This window comes from Kogia breviceps, chromosome 10 (assembly GCF_026419965.1).
Source record: "Kogia breviceps isolate mKogBre1 chromosome 10, mKogBre1 haplotype 1, whole genome shotgun sequence".
Taxonomy (NCBI): domain Eukaryota; kingdom Metazoa; phylum Chordata; class Mammalia; order Artiodactyla; family Physeteridae; genus Kogia; species Kogia breviceps.
The window spans coordinates 69,607,568-69,634,638 of NC_081319.1; the positions used below are offsets into that span (position 1 = coordinate 69,607,568).

A 27,071-nucleotide genomic window follows, 5' to 3' on the forward strand; every position below is an offset into this window, starting at 1 on the left:
GGGCTTTGTGAGCTGACCTTGCATGCCACAGCACTGCACTGATGAGCCAGTGATGGGTAGTAATTTACTGCAAACAAGGCAGGGCATTCTTTCTGCCTTCAAAAACATGGAGTCTTATTAAGATTTCCTGGATACTAATAGGGCTGCTAATCAGGGCTGAAGTTTTTCAAATAACCCTGAGAAGAGCAGATCGGGGCTGTTACCCCAGCCTGTACTGCTGCTGCCTGTTACTAGTGGAAAGGGTGGGTAAGAACCTTCACATTGAGGACACTGACTTGACCTTTCCTTGGCAGCATGCTTAAGCTATGGCCTGTATGCCAGCAGTTCTTAACATGGGCTTTTTGTTTGGAGGGCTTTTTGATCCCTTGAAATCATCTGGGGTCTTGGGTCTGCAGGAATCCCCAAGTAGTTACAAATGGAGATTGGGGTTTGGTTAGCCTGGGATTGGCTTCCTAAATGCTTCTGATTAGAGTGGTCCACATACCCTGAGAAACGTCTAGTATTTGCTTTCTTGACCCACAAATTGAGTACCCTTATGTTTGGGGGTAGTGATTTACTAGGTAAGATATTTAGGAAGAAAAATTAGAAGACCTGATAATACTCTGCTCTAGGGACCCTGTTGTCTAGGGGAGTTTGGCAAATGGGTGGAATCTGCCTGTGGAAACATTTAGGCCGCTTCCCTGGCCTGAGGAACTTCCTGTTGCAGTTCTTGCCTCCAGCACCCAGCACTGGAAATGTGGCTTTGGTGTGGTGGGAAATACCTGTGATTTAACCTTTGGCTTTATTTTTTTAAATATTATTTGGCTGCGCCGGGTCTTAGTTGCTGTGCGCTGGATCTTTATTTGTGGCATGAACTCTTAGTTGTGGTATGAGGGATGTAGTTACCTGACCAGGGATCCAAGCCGGGCCCCCTGCATTGGGAGTGCAGTCTTAGCCACTGGACCACCAGGGAAGTTCCTAACATTTGACTTTAATCTGCCTCATTTAACTTTGGTAAATAAAGGAACTAGAGCTGAAAGGCTAATCAAAGCATAAATTAAAAATGCTGCACCTTCTCAAAACAAGCTTTATCTGTATTTGAACAGTGAAGAGCACAAGGTGTTCACCAAAAGATTTGTCATTTTATTTTTTTATTTTTTTGCGATATGCAGGCCTCTCACTGTTGTGGCCTCTCCCATTGCGGAGCATAGGCTCCGGACGTGCACGCTCAGTGGCCATGGCTCACGGGCCCAGCCGCTCGGCGGCATGTGGGATCTTCCCAGACCGGGGCACGAACCTGTGTCCCCTGCATCGGCAGGGGGATTCTCAACCACTGCGCCACCAGGGAAGCCCAGATTTGTCATTTTAGCTTTCAAGTTATAACTGCAGGTAAAATAGCTTATCTTGTGATGAGCAGAGAATTTTGGTTCTCAAGGTGATAAGGCCTAACTTGCTCCTCTGGTAATATAACCACAGTTAGGAGTAATGAAATACCTAGGCTTGTTGAACAATGTTCCCAATAGGTAAGGAGGGGGAAAAGCTGGCTGTGAAACTAGTTAGGATCCAATTTTGCTGAAAGGAAAAAACTATGCCTAGTTAAAGTGATTGGAAGCTTACATACTAATGCTGACCACATTCAAAGCTGGGAGTTACGTGATTTAGGGGATTTTCTGAAGTTCTGATTTTTGTAATCAGAGAACGGCAACACCTCAAGTAAGGCAGGAAAACTTGTGATTTGATGACTAGAGGAATATAAAAAGTAATTGACAAGTATGAGTGCGTTTTATACCCTGTCTTTTACAAAGCTGAGTACAGCAAGAGAAAATAAAAGATGTGAGAACCATTGGGTGAAGGCAAAAAACAAGCAGGTCTCACATGCTAAGGTGGGCCCCAGTGCACCTTTGGTGGCCAACCCTGAGAGTCATAATGATCACAGGGCCTGTGAGATAAAAGCAAACCACTTCTAGAAGCCAGAAAGACAATTGTTTGCACCAGCAGCTGTGCTATCAATGAGCAGCATCACGGTGGAGCAAGGGTTTCACAGAGGAGGTTCCCATGACACTGTGCATACAATTTCTTGGGTGCAAGACCAGCCAGGTGTTTGTCTGTGGGCTGAGGCCCCCCCAGTGTCCGAGTGAATCCCAGCTCTACCACTCAGGAGCCGTGGGAGGCTGCTGAGCCAGCCTCTTAACTTCCAGAAAACTCATCTGAAAGTGCAGCTGATGATGATACCTACTAAAAGCATGACATGCTTTGCACAGTGCCAGGCACTTAGTACTCGGTTAAACAGCAGTTGTAAAATGGCGGTTAGGTATAGTTGTGTACACTTGTGTACCAGAACGGTCACACAAGTCCCTGCTTGTCTGCCTTGGTTAGGTTTAGGACAGATTGAATGGAGGCCATCCCAAGGACATCTATCTCATTAATGGTGATGAGTGGGGAGAACAAGGTGCCTTCAGAATCAGTCACACCCTCCTGTTTGAAAAGAGCCAAGGATTGAAATCCTTAAAAATAGTTTTGGAAACTATGGGAATGTTTTAGAAATACTAGGGAACTTGAGTCTTACTGGATTATTGATTTGCATCACCTGAATTTAAAAATTAAACCTATTCCACTTTATAAATAAATCTATGCCTTATGTATTGGGGTAGGAGTACTTAAAAACTAGCTCTATATTAAACCAATATGACTCACCACCTTCTGCTGGCCTGCCCAGAAGCTGTTTAGAGCCGTGGTGCCTGCGCTCCAGAGGCCTGTGGCACCATGATAGAGACGAAAAGGAAAAAGCAGGAGGCAGAATGGGAAAGCAAAGCAAACAACAGAGAACACATGTGGTGGCAAACTGATTCGATTCTGAATGAGGGTTGAGCTATCTTAAACCCCAGCCTCTAGGATGAGTTTAGGCTTTAGACTAAAGCTTAGTGTGCATCTGAGTTAGACTTCAGGGTTCAGATATCTGGGGAGCCCCAGTTTTCCAGCATTTGTACTAGAAGGAAATGAAGAGCCCCATGAAACCCCAAGACTGCTCAGGCTTTGACCGTGGAATTGGCAAAATGATGGCCCACCTCCATCTTCCCTAGGGACATCAGAAACAAGAGGGGCAGGAAAGAGAACTACCAGCCTCTTCTTTGGGCCCCTGCTTTCTTGGCTTGGCCTTTTCTTACAGCTTTCCACAGAACCCTGGACAGGGAGAGCCACTTCCAGGAGAGAGCCCTGGGCTTTGGTTACATTCATATATGGGGGTGGGGGGTGGCCAGTGAGGAGGCCAGCCATATTTCACCTTTTGATATTTCTGCCCAAGACCAGTATTCTAATAGAAATCACCTGGAGGCTGTTTACTCCAGGAACATTGAGGGCAACCCACGTGATGATGATTTAAGCACCCAACAGATACAATCACCTATTAGTAGAGACTGGATTTTGCATCCAGCCCTAGGCATAGCACATGGTGGGTCTTTCATAAACCATTTCTATCTCCAGGAACCCCTCCCACCTGGTTGGGGCTCCAGGCACCCTCCCCATCCTGTAAGCAACAGTCTTGGTCCCTCCAATGCAGTGGACCAAGACAAAAGGCCGCCTGATTATTTAATAGTATACCAAGTGCCTGGGCTTAAAGTCAGAAGACAGGGTTCAAATCCTGGTGTTACCACTGACAGGTGAGTGAGAAGAGCATTTAACCTCTTCTGTTTCCCCATCTGCAAAATTGGAGGTTGGACCAGAATGATCTAGAAGACGAGATTCTAGAGTAGGGCTGCCAGATTCAGCAAATGAAAATACAGGATGCCCAGTTAAATTTGAATTTCTGATAAACAACCCATGTCCACTGAGGACACTGAGGTTTTCCCAGCCAGACAGGGGCAGGTTGGAGTCCAGCTTCCCCCGGCCCCCGCCCCCACCCCCGCTCCCGCTAGCAGCCATCCACTTCAGGAGCACTCACCTCCTTGAGGCCCTTTCCTCATGTGTGGAGTGAAGATGGGGCGGTGAGAACCAGTAGTAGCCACTGTGGACTGTGGGGATTTTTTTTTTTTTTTTTTTTTTTTGCGGTATGCAGGTCTCTCACTGTTGTGGCCTCTCCCGTTGTGGAGCACAGGATCCGGACGTGCAGGCCCAGCGGCCATGGCTCACGGGCCCAGCCACTCTGTGGCATGTGGGATCCTCCCGGACTGGGACACGAACCCATGTCCCCTGCATTGGCAGGCAGACTCGCAACCACTGCGCCACCAGGGAAGTCCTGGACTGTGGGGATTTAATAGGGGGCCCATCTCAGTATTGAAGTCACCTGGGGCAAATCACTTCACTTAAAGAGACAAGGCAACATAAGGCTCAGGCCAGTGCTGGCCACACTTCAGTGCTCGATTCACAGCAGGAGGGGTGGGAGAAAGGTTGGAGTTGGCAAAACTTTCACAAGACCCTTGAATCCTATTTTCTTTTTCTTTTTTTTGGCCATGCTGCTCGGCTTATGGGATCTTAGTTCCCCGACCAGGGATCCAACCCGGGCCCTCGGCAGTGAAAGCGCAGAGCCCTAACCACTGGACTACCGGGGAATTTCCAAATCCTATATGTTTTGAGTGTGGGTAGCGCTTGGGGCCCCACAGCAGAGACGGGGTGGGGTGGGGTGACACCCCGAAGCTGTCCAAACCCAGAGGTATGGCACACAACTGGTCACGCGACTAACCCACAAACAAATAACTTTAATTTTTTTTTTTTTTTTTTTTTTTAAGCAGGAGCTGGGCCTCGAGGGCCCCTGCGCCAGCCTTGTGCCACATTTATGATATAACCCATCACAGCTGGATTTTAAAAATACACAACAAATATATAATATACATTATAAAACCTAGGTTGGGTTTGGAGGTGGCCTGAGCGATATGCAAACTGTGAGGACCTTCAGGAAGCTCAGGGGCGGCCGGGCGGGGGGAGGAAGGGGCACAGTACTTCATACGAAACTCATAAATACCCACAGGCAGCGGGAGGACGGGACTGGGGGCGGATGAGCCTGGGTGTTGAGAAGGGGCTGCCGGGGAAGGGTTAACCTTCAATCCCAGAACGGGGTGTGGGGAGCTGCTGCTCCAGGCCAGAGAGACTGATGTGGGGAAAACAGAAGGGACAGGTGCCCCCGCAAGGGTTCACCACCAGACGCAAGTCTTAGGCAAGAGAAAATGCCAAACTTTTCCGCTACCCCTTGTCCCTGGACCAGTGGTCTGCCCAGGGGCTGGGACTCTATCCTCCCACCTGACCCTCCAGCCTGCTTCAGGCCTGGGCCTGCCCCTGGAAGCCTTCGCCCATCGGGAGGCCGCTGGGTGGCTCGGGACCGGACCTGGGTCAGGCAGCTCTGAGGGCCGCACAGGAGCCCCTCGTGCTCTGGAAAGAAGTGGTCTGTTCAGGCACCCAATCCAGCCGGCTGGCCCCTCAGTGCAGACCCTCCCTCCTGCCCCTGTGGCCAGCCCCCACTCCAGGGAGGTAGCATAAACCTGGGCTCTAGGGACAGGCAGGACTCCAACTCCACCCACCCCTCCACGGGTCCCCCCACTGAGATAGCGAGCCCCACGCTTGCCCTGCAGGGTCTGAGGATGGCACAAGGCACTTGGGGGCCTGCACGAGGCCTGGCACACAGCAGGCGCACAGAAAGTGTGGGCTCCTCTCTCTTCTCAACTTGACCCTAACTCGACACTCCCCTTCTGGGGCCTCTGCACTCCGGTTCCCTTGGTCTCCATTCTGCCCTCACCCGCCCGTCACGGTCCCCTGAGGGGCCAGTGGCCACGTGTGCCTGGGCTCGAAGGTGTCCTCCCAGTCTTTCGAGGCTGGGCAGAGCTGGGTACGGTGGTCAGCGTCACCGCCAGGCTGCCCCACCGCTGAGCCCTCCTCTCTTCTCCCTCAGTTAAAGCGCAGAACAGTGGCAGGGAGTGTGTGTGCAGGGTAGATGGGGGGGCCTCCTGGGTCCTGGGCCTGAGGCCTGGCGGGTGGATGAGTCCTCAATCCTGGACCCCTAGGGGTGCCAGGCAGGTGTGTGGAGAAGATGCTCGTCCTGGATTGTGGTGGTGGGGGTGGAGGGCACCTTAGTCTTTGACGAGTTTGTAGACGTGGTGCTGGGCCCCATGCTCACTGGTGGAGACTTCAAAGACGAAAGCAATGACGAGCAAGGTCTCCTGGGAGTCCCGGCTCGTGACCACCTGGGGGCCGGGTAGGAAGATGCGGGAGGTCAGGTGGCACAGGGCCATGGGGCGTGCAGGCTGAGCAGAGCCTTCTCCTTTCTGGGGCTCGGTCTCCTCCTCTGAGGAATGGGTCTGGCCACCCCTGCTTCGAGGCCCCTGTGCCTGGGGTGCTCCCATGACCCCCCCGCCGCCCCCCCCGCCCCCCGCTGCCTCCACACCTGCAGGATGGTGAAGTTCTCCAGGACGCTGTTCATCATATACTTTTCAGGCAGGTGCTTGAGCTTGTGGATGAAGTTGATCATGTACTCGCACATGGGTGAGCGGTGGATGCGGTACACGAAGCGCCCATTCTCCAGCCTGGCGTACTCGGTCTGCGGGAGCCAGGGTCAGGCGTCGCTCGGCTGGCCCGCCCCCAGCCCCCCACCGCCCCCCGGGCCCCCACTCACCTCCACCTTCTCCACTACCTGCTTGCCAAAGGAGCACACCTTGGTGGAGACGCTGATGGTCATGCTGTCGGCCGAGCTGTACTGGGAGCTGACCCCATAGAAGGCGCCAGGGCCCTCCTGGATGGTGCTGTTGAGGTCGGCCTGGAGGAGGGGGCGGGGCGGCCTAAGGTGCTGTCGGAGGCCCGGGGAGGCGTCCCGCCCTGGGGCTGGGGGCATACATAGCCCGCACAGTGCCCACAGGCCCGGGGAGAGGGGGTCGGTAGGGTGGGCCTGGGTACACCGCACATCCGGGGGGATCCTTGGGAGCAGAGAGGGACCAGGGCAGCTCACCCAGAACTTGACGAGGAAGAAGGCGTTAGGGGGCCCCTTCTCATAGAGCTCCTTCAGGCCACCCTTCTTCTCGGGAAACTTGTCATAGATCTGACGCACATCCACTGCCTCCAGGGGCGGGTCTGAGAAGGCAGGGTTTGTCTGGCCGATGTGCACAAACAGGTGTTTGCTGTACTGTGGGGAGGGCCCAGTACAGGGTCAGGAGAGCTCGAGAGTGTGCAGGTCCAGGGGGAGCGGTGGGCTGCAAGGGAACAGACCTGCCCTATGGGCTCCCAACCCCATGACCCTGAGCTGTGGCCCTGGACCGCACAGACCCTGCCCCACCCCCTACGTTACCGTGTCAGGGTCGCGCTGCACCTCCATGAAGGCGGAATATTCGAGGAGCCGCAGCCGGGAGGAGGCGATGGTGCGGTCCTGCCACACAGGCACAGAGGCAGCAGCTGAGGGGAGCGGGGCCAGGGGCTCATAACCTGGGAGGACGAGACGGACCCTCGTCTGCACGGGCGGGTGTGCGGCTACACACAGAGCCGCCCCCCACCCCCACACAGAGCCTGTGTGCGAGCTGGAGAATGGTGCCCCTTTTGGACGGGAACACGGGCTGGATTTTGACTCCCCTGCCAAGTGTCCTTGTGCAGTGCACAGCCTGCAGCACCGTGTGTGGTGGCCCTAGTAATGTACATCAGTGGGTTTTCCCTCATTGTCACCATTAATGTGTGTCCAAACAGAAAATATAGACAAGTGAAAAACGTAAAAATAAAAATTACCCAGAATCCTAACGCCTAGAGAAAGTAAAACTCTGAAGATTTTGGTGTATTTCCCTTGAAGAAATTATATATACATACACATATCAATGTGACACCTTTGGTGGTGTGTACTTGTAGCAGAGTTCTGGAAGCAACATTGTAAAAGGTAAGGGGGCTATTCCTGGCCTGTCCCAATCCCATACAGATGCCAGCCACTCCTCCCTCCCAGCCCGTGCGCGCGCACACACACGCACACGCACACGCACACACACATACGAGTCTGGCCCCAGCTCTTCTGAGCAGAGGTGCAGCTGCTGAGGGAGGGAGAGGTGGTGGCTGCCTTGTGCAGGGAACTTACTGCTGAGCGTCGGTGGCAGGGGTGGCTGGACAGGGTAGGCTGGCTGTGCAAAGGGCTTGATGCTGCAGACAGGAGCATGGGCTGGTTAGAGGGTCATCCCCTTACCCACCTTCCGCCTGGCCCAGTCACGTGGGTCTCATCTGGGACCCCACATAGGAAGCCACCAGGCCTTCCTGTGGAGGCCCAGAAATACATGCTGACCAGCTAACTCGCAAGCTTTTTGTTTTCTTCACGTTTTAACTTTATGAAGTCTGGCTGCATCTCACAACTGATGTGCACATTTCAAAGCCACCCTGCAGAGCTGTTCATTAAGCTGAGGGCGTGTCTTAGGAAGAAAGTCATCTTAGAGTTGAAGGAGCTGAGAATACTTGACTACCTGACTTGTTGAATGAAAGACTGACTCAGAGATTAACTGAGTGAAAAATAATTGTAAGATGGATGACAAGTGGTTGATGAATGAACAAACACATGAATGAACATTATGACAGATGCATTAGCTCTCTTAACTGGCGCTCTCCAACCCTCTATTTTTGAACGAAGACTTTGCTTAGCTGCTGCTGGAACCCATGTGGGAGGGGAAGTCCAGCGTGGCTGCCAGGGGAAAGAAGAGGGTGTGGGAAGGAAGTGCCACCATACTCACTCCTGAGAGGGTCCAGGCTGCTGTCCCAGGAGAGGGGGGCTGCTCCAGAACTGCAGAGATGGGAAGAAGCACAGGGCCCCTCAGTATCCAGGACCCCCACCCTAAAGGCACTCCCTCAACCCAGTCCCACTTCCCAGGACCCCTGTACCCGAGAGGAAGTAGAGAAGACGGCCTGGGGCAGAGGGGAGGGTGGGCTGAACTTGTTCTGTAGGACGCTGGCTGAGACAATCTGGGCAGAGGACATGGACGCCATGCTCTGGAGGGCTTTGTCCTTGGAGACCTGGTCCTGAGGAGGGGAGGAGCCTTGTGAGGCCCAGGCCAGGCCAGAGACAAGACAGGGGCTTGCCTCAGAGGCCTCCCCCCAGGCCCTTTCTCCTAAGTGTACATCACCCCTCTGATCACAATCCACAATAAGAAGTTATTTTACTCCATAACCCAGTATAAGCCAAAACAGTTTTCCTTATTTTGCTTATTTTGTGTGTCACGTACTCTCATATTTTCTATTTCATCAGTGGCTCTCAAAGTATGGTCCATGGACCAGCAGCACCAGCATCACCTGGAAGCTTGTTAGAAATCAAATTCTCAGGCCCTAGCCCAGACCTACTGAATCTGAAACTCTGAGGGTGAGGCCGAGAAATCTGGCTTCATAAGCCCTCCAGGTGATTCTGATGCATGCGAAAGTTTGAGAACCACTATAATCCATTTTTAAAAAGATTTATTATTTATTTATTTTTGTTTATTTATTTTTGGCCGCATCAGGTCTTTAGTTGCGGCGCACAGGCTTCTCTCTAGTTGTGGCACGCGGGTTTTCTCTTCTTTAGTTGTGGTGCATGGGCTCCAGAGCGTGTGCTCTCTGTAGTTGTGATGTGTAGGCTCCAGAGCGCACGGGCTCTGTAATTTGCGGTACATGGGCTCTCTAGTTGAGGCGTGCGAGCTCAGTAGTTGTGGCACGTGGGCTTAGTTGCCCCACAGCACGTGGGATCTTAGTTCCCTGACCATGGATCGAACCCATGTCCCCTGCATTGTAAGGCAGATTCTTTACCACTGGACCACCAGGGAAGTCCCTATAATGCATTTTTTAAAAAATGCTGTTTGCAAGCCTATTACATTGATTTCACAATCCATAATTTGAAAATCCTATATTAGGTGCTCTTCCCTCCATTGCCCCCCACCCCCCGGGGAGGGGAAGTGCTACTTACCAGGTTCATGGCCTGTGGAAGAGAAGGAGAATGGATTAGAAGAGACATAGAGGAGGGTCAGATGGGGTGGAGGGACATGTCATTTCACCATCCTCCTCTCAATGCCCACCTGGCTCTCAGTTCCTGAGGAGTGCAGGGAAGCTCAGAGGTAGCTGTGGACCCTCCCCCAGCCCCACTGCCACCTAGAGGGAGTGCGTGCCAGCTGGGGGTGCCCTGGAAAGGGTAGGATGAGGGCGGAGGGGCTGGAGATCTAGATGGTGGACCAAGCTGGGGCCTCTTGTCCACGTGTACTGTGCTATAGGCGTGGGGACTAGGGCGGGAGGCCCAGTCTGCTGGGCATTTGTGGGCAGGGAGAAGAAGATACAGCCTACAGGGGCCTTGACCTGGGCCGGGGCCATGAACCCAAGGCTCTGAGATCCTCAGCCACAGAGCAGCCAGGATTGAGCGTCCAAGACAAGGAATGGCCATGCCCGCCAGTCCCCACCAGTGTCTCCTCCTTGCCCACCTGGAGTCCCCATGCAATTAGCAAGCAGCCGTTAGGAGGAAGGAGAAAAGGAAAATGGAGAAGAAGAGAGGTGGGCCTTAGTGGCCCCCAGGTGGTCCTCCTCTCCCTTGCTGTAGGGCTGGCTGTCCCCTTGGGTTCCTGCTTACTTTCCAGGGGCTCTGGCCCTGTGTAGCCTGAAGTGGCAAATGGGCTTCTGCTGCTGCTTGTCTTTCTGAGACCCCCTTACTGCCCCCCATAACTCCTCAGCCCCTTCCCTGTCCCGGGCTGGGGTCAGAGAGCAGCATCAGGCCTGGGCAGGGCCAGGCCAAGTGGCAGGGGACCCCATACCTTCAGCTTGGACTGAATCTCCCGAGATTTCCGCCTGGCTAGAACCTGCAAGTGGCTAGAGACCTGTAGAGAGAGAGAGAGAGAAAGAGAGAGAGAGAGAGAGAAAGAGAAAAAGAACAGAAAGAACAGGAGAGGCAAGAACAGAGTTTCAGCCAGAAAAGAGGCACAGTGGGGCCAGAGAGCCAGCCAAGGCAGAGGCCTGAGCCGTGCAGAGAAAGTGGTAGAGGCGCCGTGAGTGAGAGGCCGAGGAAGGGCTGGAGGCCCCATTCAGGCGCCCAACGTACCTTGATGCCAACCTGGTACTCCCGCACCTTCTTCCGAGCTAGAACCTGTATGTGGCTGGACACCTAGGGGCCGCCCCGCGCCCAGCCAGAGAGGAAAACACAGACAGTGAGGAGGCATAGCACAGGGCAGCCACGGGCAAGGAGCATCCCAGCCCTCACCTCTGGGACCAAATGTAAGAGGGGCAACCGTGGGGCCCCTGTGGGCAGACACACCTTGGCCCTGCCAATTCTGCCCTCTTTTGGCCTTGTCTTGATCAAGGGCCTACCGTGGCCTTCAGGACCACCATGTACAGTTGTACAGGTTGTTCACTGCATAAGCGTACCTGGCCCAGTGAGGGCTAAAATCCAGCCCAAGCTCTGCTGGCCAAGCTATGTGCCCTGGTGCACGACTGCATCTAAAGTGGAGGAAGAAAGACCCAGGAATCCAAGATGGCATCAGTCATACCACTGAAGGAAGAGAAGCTCCTGGATGTCAAAATAGGGGAGCTGCCAAGCTGGATACTGACGCAGGATTTCACCCCTAAAGGCATTGCTGGAGCATTTCAAAGAGGTTACTACCAGTATTACAATAAGTAGGTCAGTGTGAAGAAAGGGAGCTTCGCTGGGCTTTCTATGGTGTTGGCAGCTTGCATGCTTTTCAACTACTGCTGTTCTTACAAGGAGTTTGAACACGAGCGGCCACGCAAGTACCACTGAAGAGGGCCCGGTGTGAAGGGCACACTCTGCATTCCTGACCTTTGCCCAGCAGCCCTGAATCCTTTCATATCCTAATTGAGAATTAACATCCAGTAAAAGATGACTGGTAAAAAACAGAGGAAGAGCATCTTTGTATTCTTCCAAAAAGGGGTGACTTTTTCTCACTGGTATCCTCAGAGGAGACAATTTTTTTTCTAATTGGCATCACAGAGGCTAGCCATGGCCTAGCCTAATGCTAATGGCCTAATGCTCCTGCTGGCCACCAGATTATACATCAAGCCCAAAATCCTTTACAAAAGGTCTCCCCTGTACCACTGCCTAAGTCCTCCCGAGAACCCCACCAGCTTGCCGGCCTATGAAACCTGGCCTGGTCTGACTCCTGCTTTGCTCATGCAGCTTCCTCCCCCAGTACACATTCCTTCTCCTCAGACTAATACACAGCAGTGTACACTATCTCTATGTACACAGTATGTGCTTTTAACTGCATTTCTTCTCCAGCTCCTCCTCCCTGAAGCCTCCCTCTCCTGGCAAACCTGAGCTAGTCACGGTCTGGATGTGTGCGCCCTGGGCTTGCACAACAGACCTTGGCATTGTCAAGGATCTGGCCCTCAGCCTCAGAGAACCTAAGTGTCACTGTTTTCCCCATGAAACAAGCACGAGGGAACAGGTGGATCCTCTAAGCTGCTTCACACTTTCATTATCAGCAATTGCTGTTGGCTTTCTTTGCAAGTTGTTTTTATCTCCATTAAGAAACAGTTTTTCTTTTTAATCATGGACTAAAAGTTACTGTGTATGCGATGCTAGGCAGCCCCCTGCTACTTGGTTAGAACCTAGGCGGGTGCTTCTCATGCCATCTCATGGTGCCTAGGATTCAGACCTGTGTCTGGCAAGATTCCCGACCACTTCACGTCATGACAATAACTGACGTTTACCGAGCACAGCTACTATTGTTCCCAGCACTTTACATGTACCAACTCCTCTGACCTTTATAGCAATGCTAAGAAGTCGGTACTAATATTATTCCCAGTTTACAGATGATGAAAACAAAGCACAGAGAGGTTAAGCAACTTATCCAAGGTCACACAGATGAACCCAGGTGGCCTGACTTCACAGCCCACTTGGTCACCACCAATATACCCTTAGCCCAGGGGACTATCTCCAAATGGTCAACTCTGTGACAGCTGAAAGTCACATGGGACTTAATCCTAATGTAATATTTAGCTGTGTTTTCAATAGGGAGGCACTGTACTTGCTATTAATTGCTGTATGTAGCTGTAAAAAAAAAAAAAAGAAAACGGCATTTTTTTTTCAGCAGAGAGTAAAATGAAAACAACTAAAAAACCTTGCGTGTCAGCGGGTTGCTCTTTGAGACACATAAAGACATGCCTTGTTCTCACAACCATAGGAAGGAACCCCCTTTAAGGAGATATTAGACATCAGAGTTCTAATACAGAATAAAGTTAGAGGAGTACCACCCTTGCAAAATGACAAAGGCCAGAGGTTTTTAAAATCCTGAGCTTGCCAACAGCTCATTTGTAAAATGTTAACGTACAGCCAGCCTTCTCGGGATACCTGGCCTTGAGCAGGCATGATGCTGGACCCAGAATTAAGAGGCTCTGCTACCCTCCCTGGGCCTCCATTAAAGATCTCTGGGCCCCTTCCAACTCTGACAAACAGGTTCCTATGAACATGTCTTTTGGGTGAAGCAGGACACGCTAGGACAGTGCCCTCGTCCTGTGCCTGGGATGGCATTCTGTTTATAACTACAGTAATAATAATAGCAACAGCAGCGGCACATTCTTATACAAATACACTCTGTTCTACATATCAGCTATTGAATGGTTGAGGAGCAGAGGCTGGAGATGAGGCACCCCCTCCCCGCAGGTATAGGAGCAAGGTATTTGAACCCAGAGGCTGATCAGCCAGTATGCCTCCTGTGGCCCCAGGCTCCACGGAACTGGGCCCTTGTCTGTCCAGTTCCTTGCCGGATCCCTAGTGCCAAGAACATAGTAGTAGCTCAATGATTTGCTAAGTGAATAAAGGCTGTACAACATGAGCTGGCCCAGGGAGAGTGGTTAATAAAGGCCTGAATAGTGAGGAAGCGTTTCTACTCCTACACTGGGTGGGTGGACCCAGAACCTTCCTTTGAGACAGTGAGGATCTCGGGGGTGGGTGCAAGGCCCAAACCCCATTCAGAGAGGGAGGTTTGGGGGGCTGAGGGCCAGAGCTGGCCTTGGTTCTCCAGGTTCCTGCCTAGAGCCTGCCTCTCTCCCACCACCCAATCATCTCCTAAATCACCAGTTTCTTCCGTCCCTACCACCACTACCCTTACCATTGCCGCTGCCCAGGCCACCGCTGCTGACCTAGGTCCCTGCCTTGGTCTGGACCTCTCTATCCACTGCCTCGGGTGTTCTGGAGACAAGATGCCTTGACAGCTGCCACGCGCCACTTCCTGATCTATTCCCTTCCATGGCCCCCAGTTGCCCCCAGGAAAACCTGTCCCTCTGGCCTCCAGCTCAATCTCTCACAGCCCTCGGCTTTTCCCACCCCTTCCCCACACACCACACTGCTAACGGAAGGCTCTTTCCCGCCCAGTGGGTTGAATCCTGGATCCACCACCTACCCGCAGAGTGACCTTAGGAAGTTACTTAACTTCCCTGTGCCTCGGTTTCGTCATCTGTAAAATGGAGATAATTACTGTACCTACTTCATAAGGTTGCTATGAGGACTAAATAAATTAATACAAAGTCAGCTCTGAATGGGCTTACAATTACTGTTTGTATAGCCAACTTTCTCAGCCTGGAAGAATCTTCTCCATTTTTCCTTCCTGGCTAAATCCTCTTCCTTCTTGAAAATACATCTTGAGTGTCATCTCCTCCAGGAAGCCTTCCTAGCCCTCCCTCCTCCCTTCCCCTCCCTGGTCCGGGTTCAATGCTTGTCTGACAGTACATGCTCCGATCTCAGCCATTCTGCCCTGCTCTGCCCTCACCTGTCCAACTGTCTGTCTTCCTGACTGGTCAGCAAGCCACTCAGGGCAGTGACATGCAGCTGCCACAGTTGCCCACTGGGGCGTATCTGTGGTCGCTGGATCACAGGTCTGGGAGGGGGGTCAGAAAGGACAGTGGGGACTTCCCTGGCGGTGCAGTGGTGAAGACTCCTCGCTCCCAGTGCAGGTGGCATGGGTTCAAGCCCTGGTCAGGGAGCTATGGGAGTGGGCTGGGCGAGGGGGCGGCTCTGAGAAGGCGGGCAGAGCAATGGGATAGCTCAGCCTGGGAGTGGCTGACAGAGACAGGGGAGAGAGTGTGTGTGCGGGCAGAGGGGGCCTCAGCGTAAATCATCTTTTACCTGTTTTCTTGTCCGAGTCTTTCCCGTCCTCAATTTTATATACCGTGCGATCAACTCATTTCGGCCTAGATTGGGGTGAGAGGAAAAATGGGGAGTGGTCAAAGGGGACCCCTGGTGGCTGGAGACCTCCCCCACCAGCTGGAAATACACCAGGCCCCTCCCACACATGCTGCTCTTGTTTTCTCTCCCCACTCTCTTTGTTCCACCCCACCTAAGGGGCACAGGCGGGTTGGGTGAAGGATGGTGGGGAAGTCCCAGAGCTCCCCCCACCGCCTCCAGGACCTGGGGGGCTGCTGTTGGGGGAGGGGCAGCAGAGCAGGAGGTGGAACAATGTCAGGCGGCTTGACAGGTTTCCCTGTGAGACAGACACGGGCAGGTGTGGCCGAAGGGCTGCAGGACAGCTGGGCCCCTCACTCTAAGCCCCTGGCGGTGCTTCCTTCCTCTCTGTGCTGTCACCAGCTCCAAACCTCCGAGGGTAAGGGCTTGTGTGTGTGTGTGTGTGTGTGTGTGAGAGAGAGAGAGAGAGAGAGAGAGATATGGAGGGAGGGAGGGAGAGAGAGAGAGAGAGAGATCTGGGCACGCATCCCTGTATGTGTCTGTAAGAACTCTGGCCTGGGTTCCTGTCCTAGCCACCGAGAGACCCTGGACAAGTCCCTGCCCTTCTCTGGTGAAACGGGCAGGAAGGACCAGATGGTCTCCAACACGTCTCCTACACTGACAGCCTGGGTCAAGATGTGTCACTGAGCATGTCACTGTATCCTTGAACCTGTCACCCCCATGTCACTGGTTACCAGTGTCTGTCCCTCCCTGTGAGACAGTGCAGCCCGTCAGACTTGGGGTGGGGGCTCTGCTCAGCACCAGGTACCCTCTGGGGACTCAGAGGCTAGCCGGCATCCAGGGGGCTTGGCCCTGTAAAGGGGGTGCTTGGGATGCACGGTGAAGCATGTGTCAGCATCCTCAGCGTGTATGCTTACCCCCAAATTCAGGCCCCCTGCCCCCCAACCCCATAGCCTCCCCAGAAGGACCGCATTCTCCAAATTCCTCTTCCATGACAGAACTGGCCCCACTGCTCCTCCCTTCCTGCCTGCCCCTCTCCACCCCACTCCCTCCGCCCTGTCTAAAAATACCCTGTGGGGCTGCCCCAGCCATCTGGGAGGGAGCAGTGGGGGCAGGCGGCCCCCGCCCTATGGAAGGTGCCCTGGAACATCTGCCTGCCCCGTGAGTGGGGCTCTGGGGCTGGGGGTGGGCGAGGCACGGTAGTGGGGTAGGGGACACGGGGCAGCCCAGCCGTCTCCCTCCTGCACCCCCCACGGTGCTGGACACTGGGAGGAGACAGGCTGAGGGCCTGCCTCACCCAGTCATAGGCTGTCAGGGTGGGTTGGGGGGAGCTGGCAAGGAGTCAGGCCCCAAAGGGTTGAGTTATACCAAAAATGCAGCCCTGGGAGAGCCCTCTCAGGGCTGGACCAGGGTGGATGCTCCCTTCTGGAGGCAGGAGGTGGGCAAGGTGGCAAAGAGAGGGGCCAGGAGAGCAGCAGACTTGGGAGGGGGTATGAGGAGTGAGGGTGTCCCCTTGTCTCTCCAGCGCCCCTCCCCACGCAAGACCTGTCATCACACTGTGGGCCTCCCACCACTCTGCAGCCCCCTTTCCACACCCCCGTTCTCTGGAGGGAACTCGCCAGTGGGAAACACTGCTCTTTGCTGGGATCCCACCCCAGGTCTCACCCCTCGGGCTTCCCCACGTCCTCCCAGGGGAGGGACCCTCTCCTGGGCCCAGCCTGGAACACAGCGGACTGACCCAGTTTCCTGGGCCCACTGAGTCACCTCGAAACCTCCAGGCTGGCCGGGGCGAGGAGAGGAGGGGCAGTCGGGGGTGGGGTCGGGGGCGGGGCTGGTGTCGAGTGTGGGCTGCGCTCTGGTGGAGGGGGCAAACCTGGCCTGTTTGTGAGGAGGATCCACACAGGCTTGCACGCCCAGACCCGCCCGCCCTCAGAGGGCTGGCGGCCTCCGGGACTTTGCCAAACCGGTTGGGTGAGGGGGCAGAGAGCAGGGGGAGGGGTGAGGAGGGCTGGACCGCCTCCCCAAGTCCAGTCCAGGGTCTCTGTGCCTCCCCACACGCACCGTACATCTTGCCCTCGTCCGACAGGATGATCTTGCGACGGCCGCAGGGTGGGTAGATGGCCAGGGCCTCCTGGAAGCTCTGCTCGATGTCCGGGCTCCACACACCCTCCGCATCGTTGTCCAGCCCCTTGTCCAGGCCCTCGGGCCCATCCTCCCGGGCCTCCCCGGGGCTGCTGCTGGCATTCCAGCTGTTGGACGCTATTGTGCTGGTTGCTCTGGGCTCTGGGCTCTGGGCCTGAGCCCACTGGGCAGCCTGAGCCTGGGAGGCAGACGCAGAGGGGTTAGGGCAGGGTCCTCCCAGACCGCAGAGGGGTTAGGGCAGTGTCCTCCCAGACCACAGCAATCTCCACCCCCGGGGCAGGTGCTCCAGGGTGGGGCGGAGGCAACCAGAGGTTATGTTTAGTCAGTGCTGGGTGACCTTGGATGAGTTACTTCACCTCTCTGAGCCTCAGTCCTGTAAAACGAAGGAAAGGTCTCCTTTGAGGTTGTGAGGGTTAAAATGAAATGAGATCAGACAAAGTGCCAACCATGATGCCTGGTAGTGATCAATAGCAACTATAACAACGCCTTATACCTACACAGTACTTTTGTGGGAAAAAAGTACTTTCATATTCATTCAATCCTCAAAACTAAGGCGGGGAGGGCAAGGAGTGATGCCCATTATTCAGATGAGGCAAACAGGCTCACAAGGCCATGCAGCTGCCAAAGGCACCATGATGGGCAGAGAGGAGGACCACGAGGGGCAGGGCCCAGTGCTTCTGTGGCTCTCAGAGGGGCTCCTTGGCTCTCGCTCTATCAGCTCCTCCTCCTTGTCATCAGGATCCCCAACCAGGGACCCCCACCCCTCATTCTCCCCCCAGCATCAATGAAATCCTGCCAAGGACTCGCTGTGGCCTGAGGAGGGTCCCAGACCCAGGAGGGGTACAGTTTTGCCTTCCCCAAAAGATAACTCATGAGAACCCTGCCAAGGAACCTAAACTCAGGGCAGAAACTGCCCCAGGAATCATGAGACGGGAGCGACACTGGCTGGTAAGGGAGCAGCTGAAAAGGTGCCTGGCCGACAGCCTTGCTCAACCCCACCTACTCCTCCATCCCACTTCCTGTTCCTGCACCTCCCGGCCCCACAGCAGCCCATAAACCACCCACACGCTGGCCCCTGCCCTGGCCCACATCGTGGATGGGCCAGGGCTCTGTAAACTCTGAGTTCCCTGCACACGCCAGGATGGGTTATTAAAGTAGATCACATGCAGACAGTCTCCGAACACACACAGTCCTAAGGCTCACCCCCCCGGCCCCCTTCAGCCTCAGAACCACATGTCCAATGTGTATCAGGGTCCTGGGAGTCCCAGAGCCCAGGCTAGACCCCAGGACTTTGCTCTGGGCTGTAGGGAAAGGGGGGAGCAGGGTGGAGAGTGGGAGACCCCATCAGAAGCTGGGGAAGAGACTTCTTTCCCCTCAAACAAGAATTCCAGGTCTTGCCAAATGGGTGGGGATTTTCCCTGTGGGGGCCACCTCTTTGCTTTGGAAGGCTTGAAGGTAGTTGCTAGTGGCATGGGATGGGGAGGGCCTGGGGGCCTGAATGTCAGATGGATATAGAGTTTACATTTAACTTTACTACGAATGACAGCACCTGCATATGGCAGGCACTAGTCTGGGACTTTACACACGCTGACTCATTTAATCCTCACAATCACCTATGAGGTAGATACTGTTATTACTTCTACTTCACAGATGAGGAAACCAAAGAACAGAGGGGTTAAGCAATTTGCCCCAGACACACAGCTAGAGCTGGGTTCTGAACACAGGCAATCTAGCTTCAGTCTCTTAATCAAGGTAAGAAGCAGAGGGAAAGGAGGCCCAGCATGGGTTGTCATGGCAACCACCTGAGAATGCCCAGTGGGGTCCAGACCACAGGGTCCCCCCTAGCACAGGTGGCTGGAGCAACTTCAAGGACCCCCAGACTGCTGTAACCCTTCCTGTGAGGCCTCCAAGACCACCACACCAGAGGGCAGCCAGGGAGAAAGGAAGCCATGCTCCTGACGGGTCAGAGGGGCCACACCCCTCTCCTCACCCCGGCAAGCTGTATTCTCATCCCTATCCCCTCCTCAACCCCTTGAGGGCAAGTTCTTGTAATAAGAGTGGGGAGGGAGGGGTGGGATGCCGGGGGACACTGCGGCACCTATACTGAGCTAGCAGGGAGGCAAGCCACCGCCCCACCCCCGTGCCCCAAGTCTGACAGTGCCATAGGCGGGCTTAGAGGGGAGGCAGAAGAGGACTACAATGAGCTAAGACCCCTCCCAACAGAGCCCTCAACCCATTTCCCCCCAAATCTTTTCCTGAGGCCTCCCTCAGAACAGCAGGGGCCCGGCGCATGGGGGGCCCTGGCAGCCCCAGACTTTTCAAAGCAACTTTCTTGCCTCCCCCAAGTCTGTGCCCGCCTCCCCTCATCCAGGGAGTGGCCCCCCCTTCTCGGGGTGATGTCAGCCCCGCCCCGCCCCCCGCAGGAGCACTGTGGCCAAATATGGCGAACACAGCAGTGCTTGGGAGCTGGGACAGACTGGGGGGGCGGGGCGGCGGCCCCTGGCTGGGACTGCTGGCAGCTGGTGAGGGGGAGGGGAGCCCAGGGGGCGGCCACAAGGACAAGTCAAGGAGAGAAGCAGGACCACCGTCCCTTCCGCTGGCTCACAGGCACATGCAAGACTCACTTTCCAGGAACACCCCTGCGGGGAGAGGCACCCGCACAGGGGCCCGCAGGTGAACCCCACCCCACCCCACACAGCCATGCATGGGAGCACGTGTGTGTAGTACGCTGCGTGGGTGCGCAAGTGGACACCCCAAAAAGAATATTTGTACTCCCAGACCGAGGCACACCCGTGGGCAATGGCAGGCGGGCAGCTGAGCCCCGCTGGGGGCTGAGCTGGGGTCTCTGTCCTACCGCATCACTCAGGAGCAGGTCAGTGCAAGGAGTCTGCACTGGCTGCTCTGGCCTTCCCAGAGTTACTGCTGTGGGATGAGGACAGAGATGAGAGTGGGCCACCCTCCTCTCCTTAGGCCCCAAACCACTGGGACTCAGGCTGGGGGCAGGGAGGAGGCTATGGGTTCCTCAGCCAGCTGCAGCGCTGGACTGAGGCCAATGCGGGATTCAGGCATGGTGGAGGGGGCTGCCTGGGGTCAGAGGGCAGGCCCCAGGGGAAGGCAGCCCCAGCCTAGCGTCGGGTCTTATCTGCCCTTTACAGAGTGGGGTTGACAGGGGTGGCAGCCCCCCAGCTGCTCGTTGACACTATCCCAGGTGTCTAGAACCTCTGCGTTGCTGGGCTGCACCACCAAGAGGGATGGGAGAAGGGGGAGAAAGACCCAAGTGAGGGGCAAAGAGGGTGGAGTTTGGGATAGACAGGAGGGGAAGGGGGACACGGTATGGGCGAGTCTGGGGGTGGGTGAAGAGAGCAGGAGACAGACAAGAAAACAGACAAAAGAGACGGGACAGTCACAGAGTGAGAGACAAAATAAAGAGACCTAGAGAGGGGATCTTGGAGTGAGACCCAGAGGGAGAGACAGAGACAGAGATCCAGAGAGAGACAGACATACGGAACAGGTAGAGTGCTGGAGAGAGTGAGATCCACAGACATTGGGGGGAGTGGGGAGAGAGTGAGGGAGAGAGTGACTATGACCAACAGAGACAGAAAGACAGAGACCAAGATGGAGGAGATGGAGACACACAAATGAAGGGGGTAAATCACTAAACTCAGATACAGTCAGGCAGTGAGGGAGGGGAAAACCAGATGGTGGTGAGAGAGAAAAAGAAGAGAGAGAGAGAGAGAGAGAGAGAGAGAGAGAGAGAGAGAGAGAGAGAGAGAGAGAGAGAGAGAGAGAGAGAGAGAGAGAGAGAGCGGGAGCCAAGGACAGAAAGACTCGAGGCTGGGGCAGACCTAGGGGGAAGGAGTGACCAGGGGAGCCACTGCTGGGGGCTGGAGGCTGGGGTCAGCCACAAGAGGGTCGCATCCAGGACATCCCCACTCCTGGCCCATCTGCTCCCCAGCCCTCCTCTCCGACGACCTCCCATCTCCCTGGTATTGCACAGCCCAAGGACCTCCTGTGTTCTCACTCTAGCTTTACCCTCAATCTGACCAGCACACACCCGCTTCCCCTCTCCCAGGGCCTTCTGAGGTCAGAAGGTGCCTCTGGGTGGTGGCCGGGTAGGAGATAGGAGGCTGGGTGAGCAGGCCTCAGGGCCCCCGAGGGAGATAAGGGGCACCTTGCTGCCCACTCCCGACCCTGGGGCCAGACCTGCTGGAATAACTGGCTGGACAGCTCCAGGGGTGGAGGCCAGCACAGGGGCTGCTGCAGAGGCCCTAGGCCCTCACCCCCAGGGCCCCGCAGCCTCCAGACCACCCAGCCCTCTACCGCCTTTCAAGTAGGGGGAGGGACGGGCTTGAAACATGGGCTCCCCCAGAGCTTCTGCCTGGTGGGGGATGCAGAAAAGGCAAGTCCAGGCAGGTGTCTGCACCCTGCACCCCTCCCCCGGCACCAGCCCCGTGGAGAGGTCAGACTGAGCCCGGTGACTGTGCTGGGTCTAGCGGGCAGCAGCTGTCCACTCTTGCAGGACTTCAGCCCTCAAAGTGCTCTCACTTTGAGTGAGAACATCACTCAAAATGTGGGAAGATTAGTGAAATCAGCAGTTTCATCCTGAATGCCCTGCCCCCAAACCTGGCCTGGGCTGTCCAGCCAGGGGGGCGAGGATGGGGCAGGCGGTAGATGAGGGCTAAGGGAGCCTCCCCGCCTCCTCTGCTTTTCCCTCCTTCCTCCCCACCCACCCCCACAGCGGGCCAGCTGTTCTCCAGCTGCCAGAGGCTCCCACCCTAGAACTGGCCGTGCTCTGGTTGGGATGGGAGAGCAGGGCAGGCGGGATGGGGATGGTGTCTGCCTCCCCCACCTGCAGGCCAAGCACCCCTGAGGGACCCTGCCAAGTGACCACACCCTGCCAGGCTGGAGATGGAGTACCCTCCTCCCTGGAGCAGGGTCGAGATTTTTTACAGGAGGAAGCAATTTGCAGAGCCCACTAGGAGGGAGGTGAAGGGGGCTCCCCACCCCTCCCCAGATTACTAATGTGCTTCCAATTTGGGAATCCAGTCTCTGCACCCACCCACCCCCTCTCCTAGGGCGCGGGCTCCTTGGGGAGCAGATGGGGCAGGGTAGCCCCCTAGACTTCCCTCTCCAAGGCTTATCTTCACTGTCACCCCTGCTTCCAGCAGTGTAGGAAGGAGGGAGGGAGGGAAGAGACTCAGAGCCCTCAAACCTCCTGCAGGGAGAAGGGGCCCACTTCCCACACCTCCCTTCACCCCCACTCTGAGACTGTCCTGTCTCCTCATCTCATCCCATTCCAGGAAGGCCAGGGATCCAAGCTGGAGGGGGCGGGGATGCAGCCAAGGGGTGAAACTGGGTTTCACAGTTCTCAGTGAACATGTCAGAGGGCCCCTTGGACTCTGGATCACCCGCTGAGCTGCCACTGGTCCCTCAGTCAGTTGCCCCCTCAGGAAGGTCACAATGTCAATGTCGTCTATAAACACACAGGCTTTCCCTGGGCTCCTCCTCTCTATCAAACGCACACACTCCTCTTCACAGCCACTGTCCTGCACATTCACTGTTACCTGCATCTCCCTTAATTCTTTTTCTTAACCTTTTTTATTGTGATAAAATATACGTAATAAAAAGTGTACCATTTTAATCGTTTTTAAGTGCACACTTCACACACTTCAGCGGCATTAAGTACATTCTTTCTTTTTTTTTTTTTTTTCTTGTATTTTTTTGGCCATGGTGACGGCATGTGGGGTCTTAGTTCCCCGACCAGTGATCGAACCCTTCCCCCCTGCACTGGAAGTGCAGAATCTTAACTGCCGGACCACCAGGGAAGTTCCATTCTTTCTTTGTTTTCAACAGTTTTCTTTCTGTGGTCCTCCACGTAGACACCACATGCATTGGGGTCACAGTCCCCCAAATTCATCATTCACAGCATCCCATGCCATATATGCCACAGTCCTGAAGGATGTCACCCCCACTGCCCCACAGTCGCAAACCATCTCAGCTGTGACCACCCACAGAGTCGGTCTCAGTCACACCCCCACGAACAGCACCGTCCCTCCGTGTGTGGAGTTTCTTTCTGAGACTGAGGTCTCACCCACACGCCTGATTTCACACTCAGCTGTTGCCACAGCTTCCCAGCACACGCCTGCTGCACTGGGTATAGTTCGCCATGTCACAACGGTTTCCCCCTTACACACACGTACACCACGTTGTGACAACTTTTCTCATGTGTGGTGTCATATATAGTCACACACAGACCATCAGAGTTTCTACAAACCCAAGGTCATCTCATTTGCTGTTCACGCTGCACCATACACAGGCATGCCACAGCAACATACGTCACACAGAATGTCACTCATTCTGCTTCTGACACACACAGCATCACACAATCGCAGTGTCCCTCACACACCTGGGGCATCGGAATCCCATCCAAACACGAGTGTAAGCTCACACCGCTGGTCAAGCAGATGGTGTCTTTCATAAATGTACCCCATGTGATGGCCCCTCACACACATAGGTCCCCCATACAGCCTCTCTCTCACACACACACACACACACACACACACACACACACACACACGCACCGTCATTCACACACTAAGAATGTCATTCATAGTTTCCCTCATGTACCTGCAGTGTCAGTCACATACTGAGAATATCATAGCTTCTCTCACACGTGAATGTTACAAAGTCACAATGTCGCATACAGTTGCTCTCACATGCAGTCACACACACAAACTGGTTTTACCCAGTTCCCCCCACCTTCATCCACCCCCCCCGCAGCGTCACCCACACAGAGTGTCCCACTCGGCTTCTTTCTCACACACATCCAGCGGCACACACAGTGGCACTCTCATTTCCCTCTATCACTTCCTGTCCTGTCGGGCCTGGCAGGGAGTACAGGAAGCAATCAGCACTCTAGGAAACCTCAGGGGCCGAGGCTTTGGGGATTTGCAGAGTGACAGAATTCTCTGGCTCCTGCCCCCAGTCCCCTGTGGGACCGAGTGGACAGGCAGAGCCCTCTCCCCTCCAGAGTCCTCCCTGGAGGGGCAGGACCTCTCCTGCAGACCACCCTAGGTTGGCACACCAGCAGGGAGGGGAGGGCAGGGCAAGTCCACAGGACCAGAGCTGAGTGTGATCTGCTGGCCTCCACCCCAGCTCTGAGCAGAGAAGCTCCTGCCATGGCCCCAGGGTGGCCCCAGAGGGCCATGGAGACCTGGACCCTTAAGGCCACCCCTCGGACCCCACAGCTCCTGCAGCACCCACGTGGGAAGCAGAGACTGCGACCTCCTGGCCACCTCCACAGAAAGCTGCAGCACTGGGAGACCTCTTGGCTCCCTGGAGCCTGGCACCACCAGCTCCCTCCCACACTGTCCTCCCTGTCAGCTGGCCCCTAGGCCCCTCTCCCTTCCTGAGCGAGGAGGTGGACAGGGCTTGGAGCTTTCACTCCCTTCCAACTTCCACCCTGAGCCCCTAGAGGCGTCTGGGAGAGGGGTCGGCCATCCAGGCGGCCTCTGAACACCATTTACCCTGCCCAGCCTTGCCAGACCCCACTGCCACCTCCCAGGGTAGTTCCCCGGACTCCACCAGCCTCCCTGTCCCCTGACACCTGCTGCCTGTAACCTTTTCAGCCACTCTCACCTGGCTTAGCTGCCCTCAGTCACCCCCTGGTTAGCCCTTGCCTTCTTCTTAGACCACTGGGTCACCCACTCACCTCTCCAGGCCCCACCAGGTTCAGGTTCCATGATGGGAAGAGAGGGAAGGCCGATTGATTAGGAGACAGAGACTCCGAGTGAAGCTCAGAGAAAAGGGACCTGAGAAGTCATGGATTCCAAACAGGGAAACTGAGGCCCACCAGGATGACACAACTGGTTAAAGGCCCAGCTGGGGCCAGATCTCTTAATTTCTTGACCTCCTCTGTTTGAGAGGTCTCCTTCTTGTTTTAATATTTACCCAACTGTCAGAATGTACCAAGGTCTGCGAACCTGAGGGTGAGGGTGGGAGCAGGGCCCAGGACACACAGACACACACACACACACCCCTCTGTCCTGCCAATCACTGACCCATCCTACTCAGCCATTCCCTTGCCCAACTATGCTAATTAGCATTAATTATTGTTCCCTCCCTGGAGGGATGGTGGTGGTTGGGGGGAAGGCCCACAAGGTTGAGACTCCCATTGGATCCCAGCCTCTCTCTGAGGAGGGGGCATCCAGGGCCCCTGAAGTCACTGTCACCATATAGCCTAGTCCTAGACAATACATCTGTTTATCTCCTAGGGATCCAGAAAGACCACAAGAACCACGTCCTGCGGTGGCACTGCTGGGGGTAGGTCTTGGAAAAGGAGCTACAAGAATCTGGAAGGGAGGAATACCTAATTCCCCCAAATCTCTAACTTCTGGCAAATTTCCCTCCTTGCCCCAGGCTGCCCCCAGCATTCTGGCCAAGGAGGCACCCTGGCCCCCTGCACTGGGGTGGAACATGTGAACACAGAATCAGCTGCAGGAGGCCGGATATACAGAGGTACCGTGGGCTCGCACCAGCCCCTCTGAGCTGTGTCCAGCCCCCGTCCTCACCCCCTGCTCTCCTGGGCTACAAGTCCAGGCCTGACCTGGTTCTGCCTCTACCTGGATCGAGTAAAGACACAGAAGGAGGTGCCCCCTGAGAAGCCCTACCCCAGCGCCTCATTCCCCCTTGTTCAGAAAGAATCTCTCAGCCCTGGATCAGGGCCCCTCTCCTGGAAAGGTGACACAGTGGGGTCTCCATGACACTCCCGTGCGGCCTGGCTAAGCTGGAAACCAGACACAGACAGGCACTCCCGGCCTTCCTTCCCCAGACAGGAGTAAAGGGCACGACAGACAATGGTGCGGGTGGTGTTGGGGGGTTAGGGTTAGAGGAGACAAGCGGCCTTCAAACCCTCTAAAGTCTAAACAAGGGCTCTGAGGAAGCGTGGCAAAGAGAAGGCCCCAAATCCAGCCCCCTTTAGAGCCAGGCTCACAGAGCTCAGGGCTGGAACTCCGAAAACTCCACCCCGACGCAGGCGGCAGACTGGAGGGAACTTAAGCCCCTGCCCCTCAGGGGGCACTCGCCCGGGGCGCGCAGCTTTGCTGCCAGACACCCTCCAGGATCCGGCGCGGCTGCGGGCACCGTGCGCAGGAGCCGGCCTGGGCGCCGGGAGAACGGACCCGAGGCCTGCGTGGAGCTGGGGCTCAGCGGGCTCTGAGAGAGCGCGAGCTGGGAGTCCAAAGGGCGGCGGGGCCCGGGACTGGGAGTTCCCCGGTGGCAGGCCCCCCAGACCGTGCGGGCCCCGAGACCCCGACCTCGACACCCCAAAGGCGGACGTTGGGCCAGGCGATGGCACCGGGGCCAAGCTCCCAGCTCCCCGACCTCCCCCGAACAACTCGTCCGGGTCGCTGAGGGGGGGGGGGGGGGATGGGGGTGGGGTGGGAGGGGTGGGCGGGGCTTCCCGGAGGGCTTCCCCCCCTTTCCTCTAAACTTCCCGGCACCCAGATCCGGGGCTCCGGCTCAGGCTGGACAATAGCTCTGGGAACCAGCCCCCCTCGAATGCCCCCCCAACCTAGAACCAACCAACCAAACCACCTCTCCCAGCAGGGCCTCCTCCCGGCGTCCGCCCGGCTTACCTGGTCCGATCTCGCGGGGGCGCTCCGGCCGGGCGGCTCCGCCGGGCCCGAGGGAGCGAAGAGGGGGGCCGGGGAAGGGGGGTCGTGGGGAGGGGGCTGACCGGAATGTGCGGAATGAGCCGGGCTGGAGCGGGAGGCGCCGGGCGCGGAGGAGGGAGCGAGCGGGACGGAAAGTTTGTGTTGAGGAGCCGGGACTGGGGGTGGGGGCTGCGGGGAAGGAGGGGGCGGGGCGCGCA

At 55.8% G+C, this 27,071-nt stretch overlaps 1 protein-coding gene and 1 pseudogene across 3 annotated transcripts; one reads left to right on the forward strand and one right to left on the reverse strand.

Moving 5' to 3' along the window:
- Window positions 1-4,650: 4,650 nt before the first annotated feature.
- Window positions 4,651-27,039, reverse strand: TEAD3 (TEA domain transcription factor 3). Of its 3 annotated transcripts, XM_067006091.1 has the most exons (15): window positions 26,836-27,039; window positions 17,557-17,573; window positions 17,120-17,378; window positions 15,002-15,066; window positions 10,961-11,023; window positions 10,677-10,739; window positions 9,845-9,856; window positions 8,794-8,931; window positions 8,646-8,695; window positions 8,006-8,067; window positions 7,241-7,374; window positions 6,905-7,078; window positions 6,575-6,715; window positions 6,347-6,499; window positions 4,651-6,146 (listed from the first exon to the last, which is right to left on the reverse strand). In XM_067006091.1, the coding sequence occupies exons 3-15, from the start codon at window positions 17,124-17,126 to the stop codon at window positions 6,033-6,035; spliced, it is 1,176 nt and encodes a 391-aa protein (XP_066862192.1). In that variant the 5' UTR covers window positions 17,127-17,378; window positions 17,557-17,573; window positions 26,836-27,039; the 3' UTR covers window positions 4,651-6,032. The 3 variants fall into 3 exon arrangements, with proteins under 3 accessions (XP_066862192.1, XP_066862191.1, XP_066862190.1); XM_067006090.1 differs by lacking the exon at window positions 10,677-10,739 and having other exon boundaries at window positions 26,836-27,010; XM_067006089.1 differs by lacking the exons at window positions 9,845-9,856; window positions 17,557-17,573 and having other exon boundaries at window positions 6,575-7,078; window positions 10,670-10,739; window positions 26,836-27,017.
- On the forward strand, window positions 11,390-11,656 carry LOC136792006 (ATP synthase subunit f, mitochondrial pseudogene; annotated as a pseudogene).
- Window positions 27,040-27,071: the final 32 nt, after the last annotated feature.